Source organism: Anarhichas minor, unplaced genomic scaffold (assembly GCF_050575085.1).
Source record: "Anarhichas minor isolate MPS153535 unplaced genomic scaffold, ASM5057508v1 ptg000022l, whole genome shotgun sequence".
In the NCBI taxonomy this organism is placed as follows: Eukaryota; Metazoa; Chordata; class Actinopteri; order Perciformes; family Anarhichadidae; genus Anarhichas; species Anarhichas minor.
Window position 1 is genome coordinate 1,021,487 of NW_027466468.1, and position 18,401 is coordinate 1,039,887.

Genomic DNA, 18,401 nt, shown 5'->3' on the forward strand with positions numbered 1-18,401 from the left:
TATGTTAAATAATAACATGAAGAAAATGCATTATAGTGTGAGAAATATATTAAAATATAAACATACTTTATGTAGCCATCGTGTCAGAAGTGGAAAATGCAGACTGGACCGTTTAACACAAGTTTAGTAATATTTCCTTATGTTTAATGTTTTATGGACAAAATGGGATTAAATAATGTCAAAACATGTTGCTTTCAGAAGTAGGATTTTTTTTGTGGTCTGCCATATATGTTTTAAGAAAGGGTTACGCGCCTCTTTCTCATCTTTTAGCTGCTCACTTCAATCCCAGGCTGGTTTTGAACAGCTCCAGTGAGCAAAGAGGATATTTCTTTAACCTGCTACCACTACTTTCACAAGGATTATTGATTTCTTTCCCCTGTAAAATCCCAAAGAGTGCAGTTAGTCACCTACAGTTATTAGACATAAACTGAAATGTATCACCATTAGTAGTTGATGATATTGGGCACAGAGTAATAACAGAGGCTTGTGAGACAGATGTTCTAATTGGACCATAGTGTATCTTCTTCACGTATCATTTCAACACAACCCTAAAGGGAAAATGATAGCACAGGATACAAACTGGATAAAACACTGTGTCTTGAAGTTGATCTGGAAATGCAGCAGACTTCAGGGAATATCATAACACAGCACTGAATTCCAAACCCAGCAAAGGGGGGGACAAGAGTTTATATTAAAACACAACTGTTTCTATTCTCACAGTTCTCCTCCATTTCTCCAAGGGCCCCTGGTATGTAAATCTAACAATACAGCCCCTGAATGCAACTAACCAGCAGCCACACTGCCCATTGTTTGGAAAAGGCACTTACAGTACAGTCTATATGAGAAAGTTCATCAAGTAACACGACAAAACTGTTTATCCGCTACATCTACACTAACTATAAATGTCATATGGTGGAGAGGCAGCGCTTGCAAACCTCAAGTTTTGGAGTCGCATAGCTGCAGCAGGTCAAGAAGATTTGTGCTCTCATGTGGAAAGCATCACATCCACCAACAGAATTATACGCTTTCCTCGTGGCACTGAGACAATTATTGTTTATTGTCCACCTCCCTTGTTCACTCCTAAATGGCGGTGTAAGCTTACTGCTGCTCCACTTTAGAGGCAAAAAGGGAAAGCTTGGGAGAGAGAAAAGGGCAGATACGGGACAGAGCGGCACTGCAGCCACAAACGGTGAGAGGCGAACAGGCGCTTTCTCTCTGTTCAAACCGACTAACCATATAGGCTCACACTGTGTGGCAGTAAAAGGCAGGAGAGCCGACAGTGTCAGCCCCTCGCACTCAGAGTTCACCAGGCGTTGTAGCGTCTCAACATTGTTCAAGCTCGTTAAAAAGCTGGTACATGGAAAAATGACATCAAACCGCCCGCTTCTCAGGCCCGTGACTTTATTTGTCATGGAACTGGAAGTTGCACTTAGCTAAAACCTTTTTGAGAAAAAACAGAAGGGGCAAGGGTGGGGGGGGGGGGGGGGGGGGGTACATTGGGCAGCACTGAAGGCACATTTCTGTTCCAATTTAGCAGAAAATATGTTGGACTTGCCTCTGACTCCTTTCCAGCTGGAAATAGTCAGGTTTTTAGGATCCACGTTTTTTTTCCCCTCAGTTTACTTTAACAGATCGTACTGTAAGCACATGTTTATAATCTAGGACAGTCTTGCTGCTTATAATGATTTTGCAGCAGGAGATTGAGCAAGCACATTTGCTGTCAGACATATTAGCTCGGCCAGAGTGTTCCTGTGACACAGATCCACCGGGCGAGGCGGGCAGTGCAAGGATTTGAACCCTCACTTGAAAGGGTGGCGGTTTATATAGCGAATGGGTAAAACAGGCAGCTGCGGTTCAAACAGGCAACTGGAAAATGGGGGCCAATTTAAAGCTGCACTTTTTACTGCACAATAAAACAGAAGCTCAAGGTAATTTACTTTGGTGTGATTCAACAGGTTGAGACACATGCAGGTGAGAAAACTGCATTTGACTGAGTTGGATGACCACATCGGCGTCACACAAAGCGCCCGTTGTTACTTTGACATTTTGGGAAACACTCAAATTTTCTTTCATGCTCCGTTAGAATTCAATGAGAAGATCAAGACCATTTTTCGAAAGCAGTAACTTCCTGGAGTCCCTGCTGGTAAAACAGCGAGCTGTAATTTTTTTAAACGTAGGTTTTTGTACGCTTACCCGTATCCCGTTTCCAGTCTTTATGCTATGATAAGCTAATGCGCGGACTCCAGCTACATGTTTTCCATACAGATGTGAGAGTGGTATCAAATCTTTATACCTAACTCTCAGCAAGAAATTGAATAAGTATGTTTCCCAAAATGTCTTACTATCTTTGAAATGTGACTGCCGTCACATACTAAAATGCAAAACTATGATAACAGTATCCAAAGTCAGAGAGTCAGAGAACTGACACAATAGTGTTTGTTAGACAGCGATCAACCCAAAGCTTGCTAACATTAGCTACCATTAGCCACCATAAACTACTGTTCATGCCAGACCAAGTAAGGCTGTGACAGCAGAACCCTTAAATGTATTGAAATGAGAAAATGGTGCGTTTTACTGCTTATAAACTCAACTGCTAATGTGTAAGAGGAAAAAGTGTTGTTTCTTCTCTCAAAAGGTAGATGGTCTTCCTTTAAGTGGATGATTTTGCTGGTGTAGGGTCAAAGTTGCCACCAATTCAGTCTTAGTTGATGAATCTTTATTAGCTATCCAGAAAATGTAACCTGTGCAGTGTGCATTGATACTCTCTGTGCTATAATTTCTGAACCTGCAGCCAGTCAGATTGAGACACTGACAGTGTTTCTGAGTCAATCTGGAAACGCTCTCTGCACCTTTCTCCCATCTGTCCAGCTGAACTCATCCTGGCTCTCACCCCTGCACTCTCTCCAACTCTACATGAAGACCCTCGCTTAGTTCACTTCCTTATTAACTTCTTTATGATGGATTATGACTTAAATCCCATGTCCTGGGTCAAAACCCACATCTGGATCCCCTGATGTGGAAGAGACCTCATAATTCTTGTTTGAGGAAAATTAGAAATAAAAGGTGACCTCGCTGACCTAATCTCACAGTATGTGCTGCAGTCTTTCTGCCACATTGGATGCACACTTGACACTCGCGCCTTTGACCATAGCAGACACGTGACCGCCGTGGAAAGCTCCATGGTCACACAGGAGGGAAAAACATGAGAGAATAACCTTGATGTGGCGGTCAAGTAACAGCTTCGCCTCTTCACTGTGAGTCGCGGTCCCATAAAATGTTTTACGGTTCAGTCGGGCATCGAAAAACAACGGAATATTTGTTCGCAGTCGAGGCAACATAGCTTAAACAATGCGCCGTAACAATGCAAACCTCCAATTGGCTTAAACGTTTCTTCCAGTGAAGGAAAAATCCATTGTAAAAGACAGTTTTTAACACTTTTTAAAAATAACCACTGGTGATGCTGCATTTATAGGTCGGCTTTATTTTTGGTGGTGGACTTGATATATTAACGGGACAGCTATGAAGTGGTTACAACAACAAACATTGCGTAGATTGCAACACTTCATCACAGTATCATGCATGAAACATCACACGTGTCGTGGGATCGTCCCTGAACCTCTACGCATGCTAAAAGACTAAAACCAAAAGCGTGTCTCTCTTATCACCGTTTTTATTTGATTCCTTCTTAAAAAGAAATAAACCTGGCACTTCCTGCTGAGTGGCACAGGTCATCACTCGGCATCTGCCTTTGATTCTCTTGGCGGTGATACTCGCTTCATACGCCACGGTTGGTCAGCGCAGGTGCAAAAAGGACTTTACGACACTCGGAATGGAAGCGCTGTGGGAGTTCATGGATGACTCACGGGGATGGACTTTATCTCTCTCTCTCTGGGCAGGCGCTGGAAGACGAGCATGTGGTTTACGTTTCTTGCCAGCTCTCCCTCTCTTTTGCCCGTCAATTATTTATTCTTTCGAAGAAAAAGGACGATGTTCTTGCGAAATGCCCCAGTCATTTTTCGACTCATCTCCGCCGTTTCTCAGCAACTCGCACCATGCCTAAGTGTTGTTCCACGAATGCAACATGATCTGAGATCTGTATTTAACATTTAAATACAGCTGCAGATGGAAATTGGTGGATTCCAAGCCCCATAGCAACTATGGATAAACTAAGCACTTAGACTTATTTTGTCAATATGAAACTTGATAACTATGTCTAAAGAAGTAAGATGACAAAATGATGACATCTGTAGAATTTCTAAAGATTGGACTTGATATATCATGGCCTCTTTGTCAGTTTTTTTGCCAAAAACACATTGGCGTTTAGCTGCAAAATCATAAGGAGTATCACAAATACTAGTCTTTAGCCGTGAGAGGCCAGGGATGATGCATGCCACATTTGGAAGTTATTATCTCAACTGTCTGGGAAGTAGTTTGCAAAATACTACTTAGAACTACTTACAACTGATGGATTTGCATTGACCAGGCATTAAAATGAAAGGACCTCAGTAAATATTATAGCAGGAAAGCCGATAAATTATTAAAAGTAGGACTTGCAAACGAGGTACGGAGGCAGTGTTAATGATGATCTGGGAAATTTAGCTGAAGCATTTTACTTTATTGTGAAATAACTGAATATTCCCAAGCCTTCCATCCAAAGAAATCCTGTGCCTCACTTTAGAGGACAGAGAAAAGACAACACAGGTGGATGTAAAGAATCTTCGTTATACCTCATATAAATCTGCTCAGTTCCAAGAAACTGCCTATTTTTTTCGCCAAAGTCTTTGACAGAAACCAAATGAAATACAAACTAAGCCTAAGGGGTGCAAAGTAAGAAATGAGCCCCAAAAGAAAGGGAAAAGTTTGGACCTTTGGAGTATTTCAATATTTACACTCACTCAAATCCACTCAAGCTGTGGGAGAAATGTGTTTTCCCCCAACAGTGAGAAGAAAAAGGGAAAAGAGCAAGAGGTGGGTGTCGGAAAAAAGGTGGAGTGGCTCCGATTAGCCCACATGTTGGTAATTTATCACACATAAACCTCACACCTAATTTTCACACCTGTAGCTCAACGTGCTGGAAGTCTAGTAATTCACTCGCTCACTCACACACAGACGCCCACACCTCCCACACATACACACACACACACACACATGCTGCTGAGTGGGACCCGGCCGTGGGGTTTCCCCTCGGTGCTGGAGGAGAATGAGGATCAGTGGAAGTTAGCGGGCATGCTTGGCATATTTGCACCCCATGTAGCATTGCTCTGTCTCTCCCACCCAAACCCCAGTTCCCTCCCCCTTCCCCATTTGTCATCACCTTGACTAAACTCATCCCGACTTCCAGCTCACACATCTGAGAAACAGAAGAGCTGGATGCGGACTTTTCATACTTGGCAGAAGGCGCAACATACTGTAGCTGCAAAGCCAGATGAGCGATAGATATGTTTTGTTGAAGTGTCACACTGAAAAACAGATTGTAAACTTAAAGACTATCAAATTGTTGGTGTAAAAAAAACAACAACAACAGGGTTTTATTACTTCCTGTCACTGATTGACAGTGCTGGAAAAAGAAACCAAATCATTCGTTTAAGGGTAATTACAAAAAGCTGGAGGGATCATTAAGAGGTGAAACACTGATGCTGCGGGGTGGGATCATAAAGACCAGCAGGAGGTGACTTTACATTTGCACAAGCAGTCCAGATTCTACAGCTGTTCACCTTCTGCTCCTAGATGCTATCGTGGAGTGTAAGTTTGATCTCGATGCGCTGGAGAGGTAGAGGCTTATCAACCATTGTAGATACCAGCAACGTTTCATCAAGCACGGCCAAAATAACCCCTATTGCTGTGTTGTACATGTTGTGGAAGTCCCAGATACATTGAAAAACTTGAAGGCAGTTCATAACATCCTCCGGAGGTGCTCGCTGAATGCCATCGAGCTGTATTCCCTGTATCTATCAAAGCCACGCGTCGGCTGGTTTACTACCATAGTACGAGCTAAAAATAACCCGATTTTAATGTGATTTAATTGCAATAGACGGATAAAAAGGATGTTGAAATAATGATGCAGATTTTGTTTTGATTCAGAATTTATGCTTTGTCGAGTTTGTCCGCAAGACGACAAGCAAGCAACTTTTTTAAATGTTTGTTTTCGTAAAAGAGTTTGGATCGATCAGTGCTAGGCTAACGCTGAGATTGTAGCTGCTCCATGAACACACTCAAAATGAGGTCAACTAAACATTACGTTAACTAGACGCGACGTTACTGTTTACACCATAGACAGTCTATGGTTCACACACATACATTTATATACAAAGAGTTGCCTCTGGTCTCTGCACAAATATGAGGTACTGTCGTAGAGCTCTGGGTGCCAACAGACGGCATGTTGTCCTCCATTTCTGAATCAACAAAGTCTGGAGTTCAGAGACGACAGGAGGAGAACCTTAACACAGATAAGCTCGCGTGACACAGCGTCATGTGAATTTCTCGCTTGAGTTGACTTTTCGCGTCTTTGCATTGACTTTGTTAGTAATCGTGTGGCGTGAAAAGTCTTCTTCGCCACTTGGTGTAACCACACTATGAGTTTGGAAGGGGTCTTTTTGAAGAGTGCTCTTATTATTTGACCCTTTCTCCAACTCATCCCGGACCCTCGGGAGTCCCTGCGGCTCTTCCTCATATTCTCTGATCTATTGAGCTTTCACATTTGCTATTTGATGATTCTTTCATGAGGACAACAAAAAATAATCCTTTGACACACAAGAAGTGCTGAGCTCTACATGTGTTGTTTGTTGGAAATAAATAGAAGAACCAGGTGGTTAGCACGAGCAAAATAGCGAGTTCCATCAACAGAATGGGAAGAAGACGTCACATACTGTTTGACAGACATATGATCTATACGGGAAATTAAATTATCGTATGTTGTGTTCACACCAAACGCAATGCGAATCTTTCACACGAGTAGATTACAAAGTCAATGCAAAGACGTGAATGAACGCGCGTAAATGCTAATTCCGCGCTTTGCTGTGTCGCGAAAGCCTATCAGCGTTAAGATTCTCCTCCTGTCATCACTGATGTCCTGCCGTTGTTGAATCAGAAACTATCGAGGAAAAGAATATTGTAGTCGTAGGTGGGCACCCAGAGCTCTACGATACCTGATATGTGCATCGCCTTTTTGTCCGTTTATTGCAATTAAATCACAGCTAAATTGTTTATTTTGGGTTCATACAGCTGTAGTAAACCAGCCAACGTGTGGCTTACTAGACACACCTCGATGAAATCCACAGAACTCCTCCGGATGATGTTATGAACCCAGACAAAATGGCGTTTAGTTTCCGGGGATATCTGGGACTTCCACAACAAGTACTAATCAGAAATAGTGGTTATTTCTTCCATGGTTAATGGCGGAAATAAATGGCGGTTTCCATAGCGATAAGCCACTCCTCCTCTCCGGCACGTCCAGCACGAATGGTGCAAATAAACACAAATGATCCCGCGAGTAACACGATGCAAAAATTCTCTTCACGTTTGGTGTGAACGCAGCATTAGCATTAAAGATGAGATGAAACTATAAAAACGTGGGGGGGGAAAACAAAACTTGCTACCAAAAACAGCTGATAGCTGACTAACTGCCTCCATCTCCCTTCATACCGATCTCAAGCAGGACGTCTGCTGCAAAGTTCTACCTCATTAACCCTTTAACAAGACACAAGCTCACACCACTCCTCTGCTGCCGAGCACAAAAGGGAGATGTGAGGTGAGCACCAGGGTCAAAAGTGGAGTGCACCACAGGGGACAGAAATGGTCTCACTTTCACACATGGTGCCTGCCACAAGAAAACAACAAAAACCCTAAACATCAAAGCCTGATGTCCCCCCCCCCCCCCCCACCAAAAAAAGACTGGGCTGGATCCAATATCTACTTTAGATCTCTCACAGGAAAAGAAGACAACGTTGCTTGTTTTCTCACCTAACCGAAGCCTGTTTCTTACTAAAGGCCACATTATTACTAGATTATTGTGGTGGTTAGAGGGTTAAATATTAGACATATGCTGATATTCATGCAGTCGCCAGCCAATATGTTGTTCCAGTTGTCTTTAATTGTGACCATGTCTTGATAAATAACTAAGTACAGGCACACAAAGACTTTAGAGAGAGGTTCATCTGAGGTGTTTTTACATGCCTATGATATATAGTTTGTTGCATCCAGACGAGAGCAGCCACCTTCTGCTCCAGCAGGTGTCTGGATAACATCTGGCTTCATGTTCTCACACCACCACAAAACTGCACCCGAAAAGGGCTGGCACTGCCCGGCATTCTTAACAGAAACCGGATTGTGTTGGCTCTAAAAGGCCACACTCCAACCTCAGGAGTACACGTTTCTTTTCTACAGTGCCCTTTGAGGGAGACTTGGAATAAATGCTTTCATAAAGTATGAGTGGCCTCCACGGGCCAAAATGGAGCACATAAAGCGAAATGAAAACGACGACTGTGGCGCAAAGATAATTTCCTCTCAGTAAAAGTACAGCCTGTGCTGCTGGGTGTGGAAATGTCGTCGGTTGCCACAAACAAAAAAAAGGGGGAAAAAAGGAAAAGAAAGTGAGCTCTGGTATTCAGGTGAGCTAGAATCTAACGGAGGTGAAAGATGCTGCGATAAAAGGATTTTCTTTTTCTTTTTTTTTTGGATGAAGAAACAGAGACCTGCATCCAAAATCTCTGGGTGGCACGAGGTCACTAAGTGTATCATGACATGCGAGCGACGGCTGCATGGAGCTGTACCTGTCTTGTGCTTACACGCCACAGTGTTTACTGCGAAAAAATAAGCAGCAAATTCCTTTGTCACGTACGCCTCTTCTCTAAACAGTCAGGGAAACAAAATCTTAAATGCGATCTCTTATTCTGCGAAAATTACCCTTCGACCTTTAAAGTTATGTGAGCTCTTTTTAAGAATATACTGCTCATATGCATATGCGCCCCCCCCGTGTGCTCTCCGATGATGATAACCAGCCCCCGCGTTGTCCATTACACTTCACTACTGCCCATTACTGCACCAAGGCAGTACCATCTCTAAAGCCATTAGCTGGTAAACATGTAAACTACATGTGACCCCTGTCTACAGATACCTATTAGTTACGACTCCTGCCGGTGACAGCTGTTTACACAGCTAAGGCTGCTGCTCCTGAGACCTGGCCCCCGTCCAAATAAAATAATATCCAGTGAAGTCAGCCAAGATGTAATACAAGTGCATAACTAGAGGAGGGGGGGAAAGAGTGGAGGAATCTGGAAAATGTTAATTGCTTTCTTATTCTTTCAAAGCTTTACACATTTTGTTCTAGTATTCGTCTCTACCGCAGCCTTGTTGTATTGTCTGGACCCTAAAACAAGATTAGTGAGAAGCCCCGGTGGAGAGAGAAAAGTCAAAAGCAGCACACCACAATTGACGTCCTTTTTTGACAGAGCGCAACATAAAAAATGTGCTGCCTTAAAAATCAAAACAAACAGACTGCCGCTCTCTCTTCTTACACTATGTGCGTGGCGTGCGGCCGGAGCCGAGCACAAAAAAACATACATGGGCTTAAGTCAACACAGACAACAACAAGACAAACAACGACCACAACCGCACGACAACTGGCTCAGACAGGCACTGCGTTACGGCGAACAGGGCCGGGGGCCGGTTCTGGTGGGTATCGGGCCCGGTGGTGGAGAAACCTCTCGTTACAACCCGAACGTATTCAGTGACAGGAGACCTGGAAGCATCGTCCAATGTGCAGGATTGTCATGGTGGCCTCCTTCTCCATCAAACCTTTCACCCTGAGTGGAAGCATCCGCATTTATTGAATTTCCACCCATTTTATTCAGATTTTTCCTTTAATTTGTCACCCAGCTGTATTTCACTCATGCAGCCCAACGGCAACAACCATGGAAGCGAAACTGCAAGTTGAAATTGGATTGACAAAACCCACAAGAGGCTGATCGTCAGAGCGAGGTCGCCGTTCAATCTGGCTGTACTCAGACTGTCGAAATCCAACTTCCTTTGGTAGACTTTGCAGAGCCGAACAGAGACAATCCCGACCTTAAAGATGTTCCAATTTAACAATTATCAATGGATCCAATGACTATGTGTAGTATGTAAGGTGCCGCTCGTAGTCTACTCGTGTCAAACCCAACTCCTTTGCCGTTCTGCTGAGCTTTAGTGCGCTTGTTAGCATTTTTTCAGCTCATTGTTTTGGTTTTAAGACCAGCAACTTCACTGTTTTAGTTCAGTCTCAACGATAGCATTACCGTCGTACATTCACAGCGAGATGTGAAAAGAAACACATTGTGGAACGCTACTTTTCCAGCACCAAAATACAAACAACGTTCGTGATTAGCAGGTGAACATAGTTCAACATTAACAGCTAAAGTGCCACATATCCTCCGAGAGTTTGTGGAGACCAGACCACAGCTATTCCAGTAAATATTGGACTTAGATTAGCCTCTTGGCCAGAACCACAACACTACATGAACGCTAACGTTGCTCTGTATCTGCTGAATTCGTTAAAAAAAAAAAAGGAAATAAAAGGAAACTGCTTGCTAACAAGTTAGCCATATCAACTTCCTTAGATGATAATATGTCAACGTTGTGTTCAGTTTGTTTCTGCTGCCCCCAAGTGGCCAAGAAATTGATAGGGGTTTAACCGTCTATTGTATATAATAAAGCACTGTTAACGTGGCGCAGGGCTAAGAGTTTGATATCTGGGATGCTAGCAAGTTAGCTAGAAGTTGTGTAAAGACAGACAGAGGTGCTCAGTTATCAAAGACACAGCTCATCAAGACGAGCGTCACTTATTGTGCTGTGAGCTTGAACAACTCTGGCGGGACAAGCGATGCACTTTGCTGCCTTGAGGCAAAATATTTTGCACTGTAGCTTTAGTCATTGCTTTGCTCTGATAACAGACACATGTATGTCACAGCTCCACCGCTCTGTGCATCCTCTCCTCCATCCTGCTCGTTCTATCCCGACCACATAAATCTTGAGGGTATGACCCTTAAAGACACCCACCCCACCCCCTCAATCTCAGCCTTACTCTCTCTCCACAGAGGGAGTCGGAGAGACAATGAGCTCAACAGCGGGGCCCAGTAATGACTCCCAGCCTCGTTCCTGATTAAAAACACACCGGGTGCTTCTGCACTCCGCAGGCAGCCATTAAGGCCTTCCCCTCCTCACACTACAGGGCCTGAGAGCTGGGAGATAGAGGAACGAGCCAGCCTCAACACAGCTCCACACCCAAGAAAACAAAACAAACCAGTGTAAGCCTTACTCACTGTAGCAGTCAAAGCTCTTGTCCAAGCCTAATTCCACGGGCAAGTCTTCATTTAGTCTAAGGGTGCCCAATTACCATCATTAACCCCAACATCAGCCAAAATCAACACAAAACAAAAACAAAACCTGGCTCCGATACATCAGGGGCGGGGCTAAACTATCCTGTCATATATTTGCACGTCTTCTAAAGTGTGTTGGGTTTATCTTTCACACTACTTCGTCATCACATTGGCGGAAAATTGTAATAATAAGCCAGGGTCCTTATGTTATCAAGATTCAAGTACTGAAGCATATCAATTTTGCTGCACCTCCACAGACGGACACGTCAGAAAGTCAGCGTGCAACAGCGGGGGCGGCTGCACCTTTACCTTTACCTCTCCGCGTCCATACTTGGGCCGCCAAATTACAGGCGAGCCCCGCAGAGAGACTGTTTATTGCATCTGACCAGCCCACTTCCTCTTCATACCAAAGGCATTGCATGCTGAGCTTTATTTTGATGTGGCGTGTAAGCATAATTAGAGGTCCCATAAAAGCAGGGAGAGGGGGGGAGTCGTGTCCATCTGTCGAGTGTTATAGGGTGGGCACGGGGGGTATAGCGATCGGAGACCTATGCCTCGCTGTTGTTAGAGCGAGCGGCAGCCATTCGAACAGGCATCGATGCGAACAGCCTTTAGCGCAAAGCTAGAGCCGGTGTGTGTGTGTTTTGTTTTCTGCACACGCCGGTGCATTCTCTCAAGGGGCCTCCTTGAGTTTCAGATTTCCAGGCCTTGCAGATCGATGCAAAATAGGTACTAGGCGGCACGCACACACACTGACATGGCAAACAAGAGCAGATACAGAGTGTGGCCTTTTCCAGAACCATGAGACACTAAGCATCCCAACAAGGGCTCATGGTCCCGTACATCTGACCAGCTCTTCTACAGAATTTAGGGCAGGTGAGAAATCAAATTGATGGCCTATATCAAATAAGCTCAGTTACCAAGTTGCATGTAAAAGAGTAGTTTAAAGGAAGCACACTATTTACCTTCTTGCCGAGAGTTAAATGATAAGATCAATACTCGCGTCTGTAGGGTAAAATTAAAGCTACCGCTAGCAGCCGGTTAGCTTAGCTAAGCATAAAGACTGGAAAAGGGGGAAACAGCTAGCCTAGCTTCATGCTACCAACACCTCTATATAGTTCAAGAATGAACACATTTGCTTAATTTGTACAACAACCACAGTGTAAAAAAACAGCTATTTGTAGTTTTACGTGCTGGACTATTTCTTGGCGGGTAACAGCAACTTCTTGGAATTTTTTACTGGATGCCTGGCAACTATTCCTCCCCTAGAAATAAGACGAGTAAGACTTGTGTGTTAAACAAACAGGATACAACAGTTCATTAGTGAGCTTCAGAGGCGCAAGTAGGTTGATTTCATTAACTTTGGACAGGGCCAGGTTAGCCGTTTCCCCCTTGCTTTCCGTCTTTATGCTAAGCTAAGCTATCCAGCTGCATATTTACGCCACAGATGGAGAGTAGTTAGCGATCTCCTCGTCTCTCACTCGACAAAAATTTGTATGTCCAAAAAAGTCTAAAGCTGATTTTGATTTAGCTACTTTATTTTGTAAACAGCAAAGAGGAAATTGGTCAATTTTAACAATTCCCGTGGGGAAAAACACAATGGATGCCTATTGTGCCCACGTCATTACCTCTAAACAGCTCTTCACTGAATTTGTTTAGAGGTGTGTATTAGTAATGTGAGAGCTAAGTAGTCTGGAAGTGCATTTGAGTGTAAGCCTGAGGGGCTCCATCTCCGGCTCTGGGCAGCTCTCCTACCTGTGAAGCCCTTGCATGAGTCATTTTTTTTTTTTTAAATGTTCCTTTTGTGTTGTTGTTTTATGTGTGGCACTTAAAAATGATTCCCACATTGGATTTTTTTTTTTTACAGCCCAATAACCTTGAGAGAATTGGACCAAATTGGCTGGTCATATTTAGTAGCTTTATAAGGAAACGTTTTAAGGTGTAGGCTAATGGCTTCGGGGGGGAGTGAGCAATTGAGGCAACAGAGCATGGGTGAGCCATCGCGCTCTGGAGGGACACTGTCGTTTTTTGTCTGCTGCTCGGGAGTTTCCGATCACCGTGAGGAAATGTGGAGCGTATTATAAGATTCTATTTAATAACTTCATTTTATTTCACATTTCCGAAAGTAAAAATGAAGTTTTTACAGTGTGGTTAAAAATGTAGCCTGAAATAAGACCATCTGTTTGGCATTGAGCTTCGCCAGCACATGGGATCCTCTGATGACAATGACTGAATCAGAAAGAAAAGAGGGATCGAATCTGCTCGCAGTGAATGTTCCTCCGCTGGGATGTGACGGATGTGCAAAAGGGTTACAAAACATGCTTTCTAATCCACATGGAACACTGAAACATATAGCAACACCTAAAGTGATGATAGATGAGTCCCGTGTCCAGCCTCCTTGCCTTGTCCAATTCACAAACCTGCTAGCGTAAAAACGTGTGATAGAGGACCTTTTAGCCAGCTCAATTCATTAGGATTAATTGATTATTTTCAGATACAGGTAAAACCGGAGAACATATTTATCTTTTTTTCTAAGGGGTAAAACAAAGAAAAAGGGAAGCAGATCATCCTCCGCTTCGTCACGTGGTGCCCGAAAGAATCCCTCTCTGTCTCTCTCTCTCTCTCTCTCTCTCTCTCTCTCTCTCTCTCTCTCTCTCTCTCTCTCTCCAGTAGAAAGTTCATGCCACTGCATGTTTTTTTCTTCCTCTGTTGGTTTTTTTTTCCGGCAGTGTAGCATGGCATGAGGCGCACTGAGGAGCCTTTCACCGGCTTCATCTGATACCGCTGTGACTCGGAGCTGGAGCCGCGCTACAGGCCGGGATCGACATGCATGGGTTAGTAGGTCAAACAAGGAGCTAGTCTTTCGACAGAGTTCGGAGGCCGGGTCAGACTAATGTGATTTATCAATACGGCGCATAAGCGAATCATTGTCCTTAATGGCCATGATAATCCCCGAGACAGAGCGTGGACGGGATTGGTCGAGGGGTTTCAAGGGGGGGTGTGCGGGTTTGTTCTGGACTTGATGTCTTGATTGGAGCATCAGGAACATGCACCTGCAGGGTGTCCGCGTATCTCCCTGTGCTCTTTTTCTCACACACACTCTCACACAGACACACATACACACACACAGATTTACACTCACGGAGGCTTGGCTGATGGGGCCTGGGAGAGCAAAGACAGAGCTCTGTTCCTTGACGCCGGAGCTCAGGCTCAGGTCAAGACTGGGCTCGCTGTAATCCCTCTCAGGTGATGCTGTTCACATTCAGCCGTTTTCCAGCTGATCTGCTTGAATATGCCTTCCTCATCCCCTAAAAAGCCCCCCCCCCCCTCCCCCACACCTCTCTCCTCAACCAGCGCCACCTCCTCCCCCGCTGTCTCAGACCAGCGTTTCCTTTAAGCGATGTGGAGAAATAAACGAACTCCTGTTTAATGGAATGAAAAAAGAAGAAAAAAGTGCTCCCATCACCTGGATTAAGACTGCCATCATGTGAGAGAGCCTTAACAGACGTATCACCCGCGTGACTTTTTCCGAAGGCAAGGGTGGCAAGGCTGGTTTGAAAAGGCGGCCTCCTCCCCCGTCAGACACCTAATCAGTGCATTACATCGCGCCGAAAGTGCCGCGTTCCAACATTAACACTTACACCACAAACCTGGGACTCTGTGCGAGCGTTCGGCACGCCGAGGCCGGATTTCCAGAGCTCAGAAAGAGAGGCCACTGTGTTCGAATGACTTGTCTGCATCCAACGATGCTGTCATTTTTTTCGAACTCACGCAGCCCAAACGATGCAATTGACATCAGAATTTCCAAATCATCCGATCGTTTTTGCTGTAATACCAACAAACCACAAAGTCACTTCACAAGTGTTAAAGAGTATCAATTTTCCACACTCTCTTTTTTTTCTTTGGGATTCTTTGTTGAAAGACGGGCATATTCAGCATCAAATCCCAACAGTTTTCTGTGTGTTTTGGCGTTAAAAGAGCCACCACACACTCCCTCGCTGCAGACTGCCATCAGCGGTACAAAGTGTCCCGCGTCTTTGACCTCACCTCCCTCCACCCTGCTCGGCTGCATCAGTTCCATCTAATCGCCTCCGTCCTTCAAAACATCTGGGAACGCCGTCAAAGTAACAGTTGAACAGTTGAATACACAGTTGAATATGATCTGAAACATGCCGGGAATTAAAAATTTTGGGGGATTTCTGGGCGGATGTGGAAGGGTTAACGGAATCACATGGCAACTTTTTTCACCCCTCTCGACAGCTATTACCTATTCATTACCTGTTTAAACGTCTTAGGGCCCCACTGTGTGCGTCTCTGTTCCTCCGGGCATGCATTGGTAGTCGAGCCTGATTTTATGTAGTCAGCAGGTGGCATCATTAGCCAGAGAATAAAAATGAAAAGTAATACCCTTGTGTCTAGCTATGATATCATAGAAGGGCTCATTGGCAGCATTTCCTCCGCTTCTAGTGGGCAGGACGGGGGGTAAGGAGGTGTAAATTTAATATGTTTTGTCATCTGTTTTACATGGGGGAAGTAGAAAAAGAAAATGTATATGTATGTACAGTTACCTCAGCCAAATAGGAGGTTGTGTCATGCCATGCAGTGAGTGAGCAAGACAAGATCAGCCCAGAAACCACACAAAGATCCCAATCTTGCCTCTACTCACACTTTTCTTCGGGCCCCGAGTCGTACGCAATGACTGTTTTTCTCCTCGACATGCCCTAATCATAACGGCACCTCCATCCCATGTACCTCACTCGCTCGTGTGGCTGCACGCGTGCAATATATTAAGTATATCAATGGCAAAAACTCTTACATGCATGTAAAAATGAAGACATTTGTTAAATTATGCAGGGTGTGTTTTGTCACCCATAAAAAGGGGAAGCACAATGTGGCCAAATTGAGTATTTTTTCTTAACGTGCCTGGGTCTCAGCACTCCTGAGCGGTTTTTGGATAGCTCCCCGTGCGTGCCAGACGGGGGTTGTGTATAAAGCTGTCGCAGGAACCTCGGAAATATTCAAGCATTTCTGGGCCTATATTGGACAATGATCTCTTACACATGCTCCTTTCAATATAACCGTGATAAATAAAGGAAGGAAGCAAATACCGAAAACTTGGCCGGCTGCCACCGCTTCGAATGGCACTTTTGGCCCAAAGTGCTGTTTGCCCCCCCACCCACCCCAAACACACATGCACGCATGCACACACACACCTCCAACAACACTGTAAGGGCAAAACCTGTACATATTTGCATGGGATTAGTTTGACAAGTGTAACATCCGCTCTGAGAGCTGGAGGGGGGGGATAACAATGTGTAGCTTATAGTGCTCAGCCTAAAGCTGTTCTTGAGGTCAAATGTGCAACCTCTTGATCTCATCCCCATTGGTTAGCCCCCCCCCCCCCCCCCCCCCTCTCCACCCCTTTCTTTCCCACACACACCACACGAATAAAAAAGGGCACCTTAAGACAAATGTTGCTGCTTGACCATCCAAAACACCCTCCAGATTTAACCAGTACCCCAACCCCACCCCACCCCCCAATATAAAGACTGACCCTACTCGGAAAAATTACAACCCACCTCGTATATACTGTCTAAGATCACACAGTCCTCCGAGAGAGAAACACACGGAGCAGCTGAAAAACGTGTGTGTGCCAGTACCCCGCAGTGATTGCCTGATTATTTGCAGATGGGCAGTGGAGGGCTTGCAGAGTGTGGAGGTTCCCCCTGGCACGCAGCGCATATGATTAAATCTGTGATTGCCTCACAATTTACGAGTCCCCCCCCCCCCCCCCCCCCCCGGACCCCTCTCTCGCTGACTTTAAATGAGTGCTTCTACTGTACTGACCCCCCCCTCCCGTTAAAAAAAAGTCAGCGACGTGGTCCGCGTGTGCGCAATTGTGACCCCTCTCACGGTCACCCCTGCGGATTTTGGCCGTGTGTTATGTCACCGGTGTGTGTGTGTGTGTGTGTGTGTGTGTGTGTGTGTGTGTGCGTATGTGTCGATGGCTCGGCGGGGGCCACTTTGCTAATCCCACTGTCTCCTCATTCATTCGGAGCATGCTAGTAGTATTTGCAAAGGGGCTGATCCCCCTCCTCAACTCCCGCGCCTCCGCTGCGCGATTGTTATGCGGGTTTCCTACCAACTGTTCAAAGTGGTTATGAGATCAATTAAAACCAGCTTAGGGGATGTGTGCGATTCATAAGTCAGAGGAAGGGGGTTCCGTATCTATTCACTAAATAACTCCGACAATACGAACCCCCCCTTCCCTTTCCCCTCCCATAAGCCGCCCGCTCTCTATAGACCGATCCGCACCAGCAGCTTTTTTAGCACTTTCACATGTAAATAATATAGGGAGCCCTTTGTTGGGGGGGGGGCACAACTTCGGGAAGTAGCGTTAATGGCACGTCTGGCAACGCGGTTGAAAATACAATTAGCCGATCCAATGACGCAACGTGTTTTCATATTCACTTTTGGAGAGCCACACGCGTGGCCAATTTTGCGCACATTTTACGCATTAGCTACCGGGCTCTGAAATCGTGTCTTTAAGAGGTTAATAAATCATATCAGATGCTGCGAGACTACATAGTGGCTTACAGTAAAAAAAAAAAAAAAATTTAAATAGCTCTAGCAGTGCGAATTTCTGGAATGTTCCCGGATTACAATCTGTGTTGGATCGGCAACTCTCACCTGTGAGGTTTTAAAATAAAGAAAATCAAACTGAGATGTTCATCAATATTTGATGTAATTGTTTCCAGGCTTTCCACCCGCTCTGGTCGCACTGTGCGCACGCGGGCGTTTAACAGGATGCGTGAGCAACCTTTTTTCAGGACTGTTGCGACTGCCTCCCGTGACCCGCACAAACTCTTCCAAAGCCATGTGTTAAAGTCCGCCCCCCCCTCCCTGGATGGATGCTGCTCTAAGATCTGCGGGCTACAACCCCGTCTTACCTCTTTTGTTTCTCCTCCAGCGGTGCGACGGAGCCTGACAGTTGCTGTACTCCATACAGTTCAATACGATCAGGGCAAATGAGAAGAATCGAAACTGCAT

At 45.0% G+C, this 18,401-nt stretch overlaps 1 protein-coding gene across 2 annotated transcripts in view; it reads right to left on the minus strand.

The window, feature by feature from the left end:
- The window catches only part of rspo2 (R-spondin 2), a 55,162-nt gene extending 36,761 nt beyond the window's left edge, over positions 1-18,401 (minus strand). For both annotated transcript variants that reach the window (XM_076096622.1, XM_076096623.1), the window contains exon 1: positions 18,302-18,401. In XM_076096622.1, coding sequence (XP_075952737.1) covers positions 18,302-18,401 — 100 coding nt within the window. The remainder of the gene's footprint in view (positions 1-18,301) is intronic.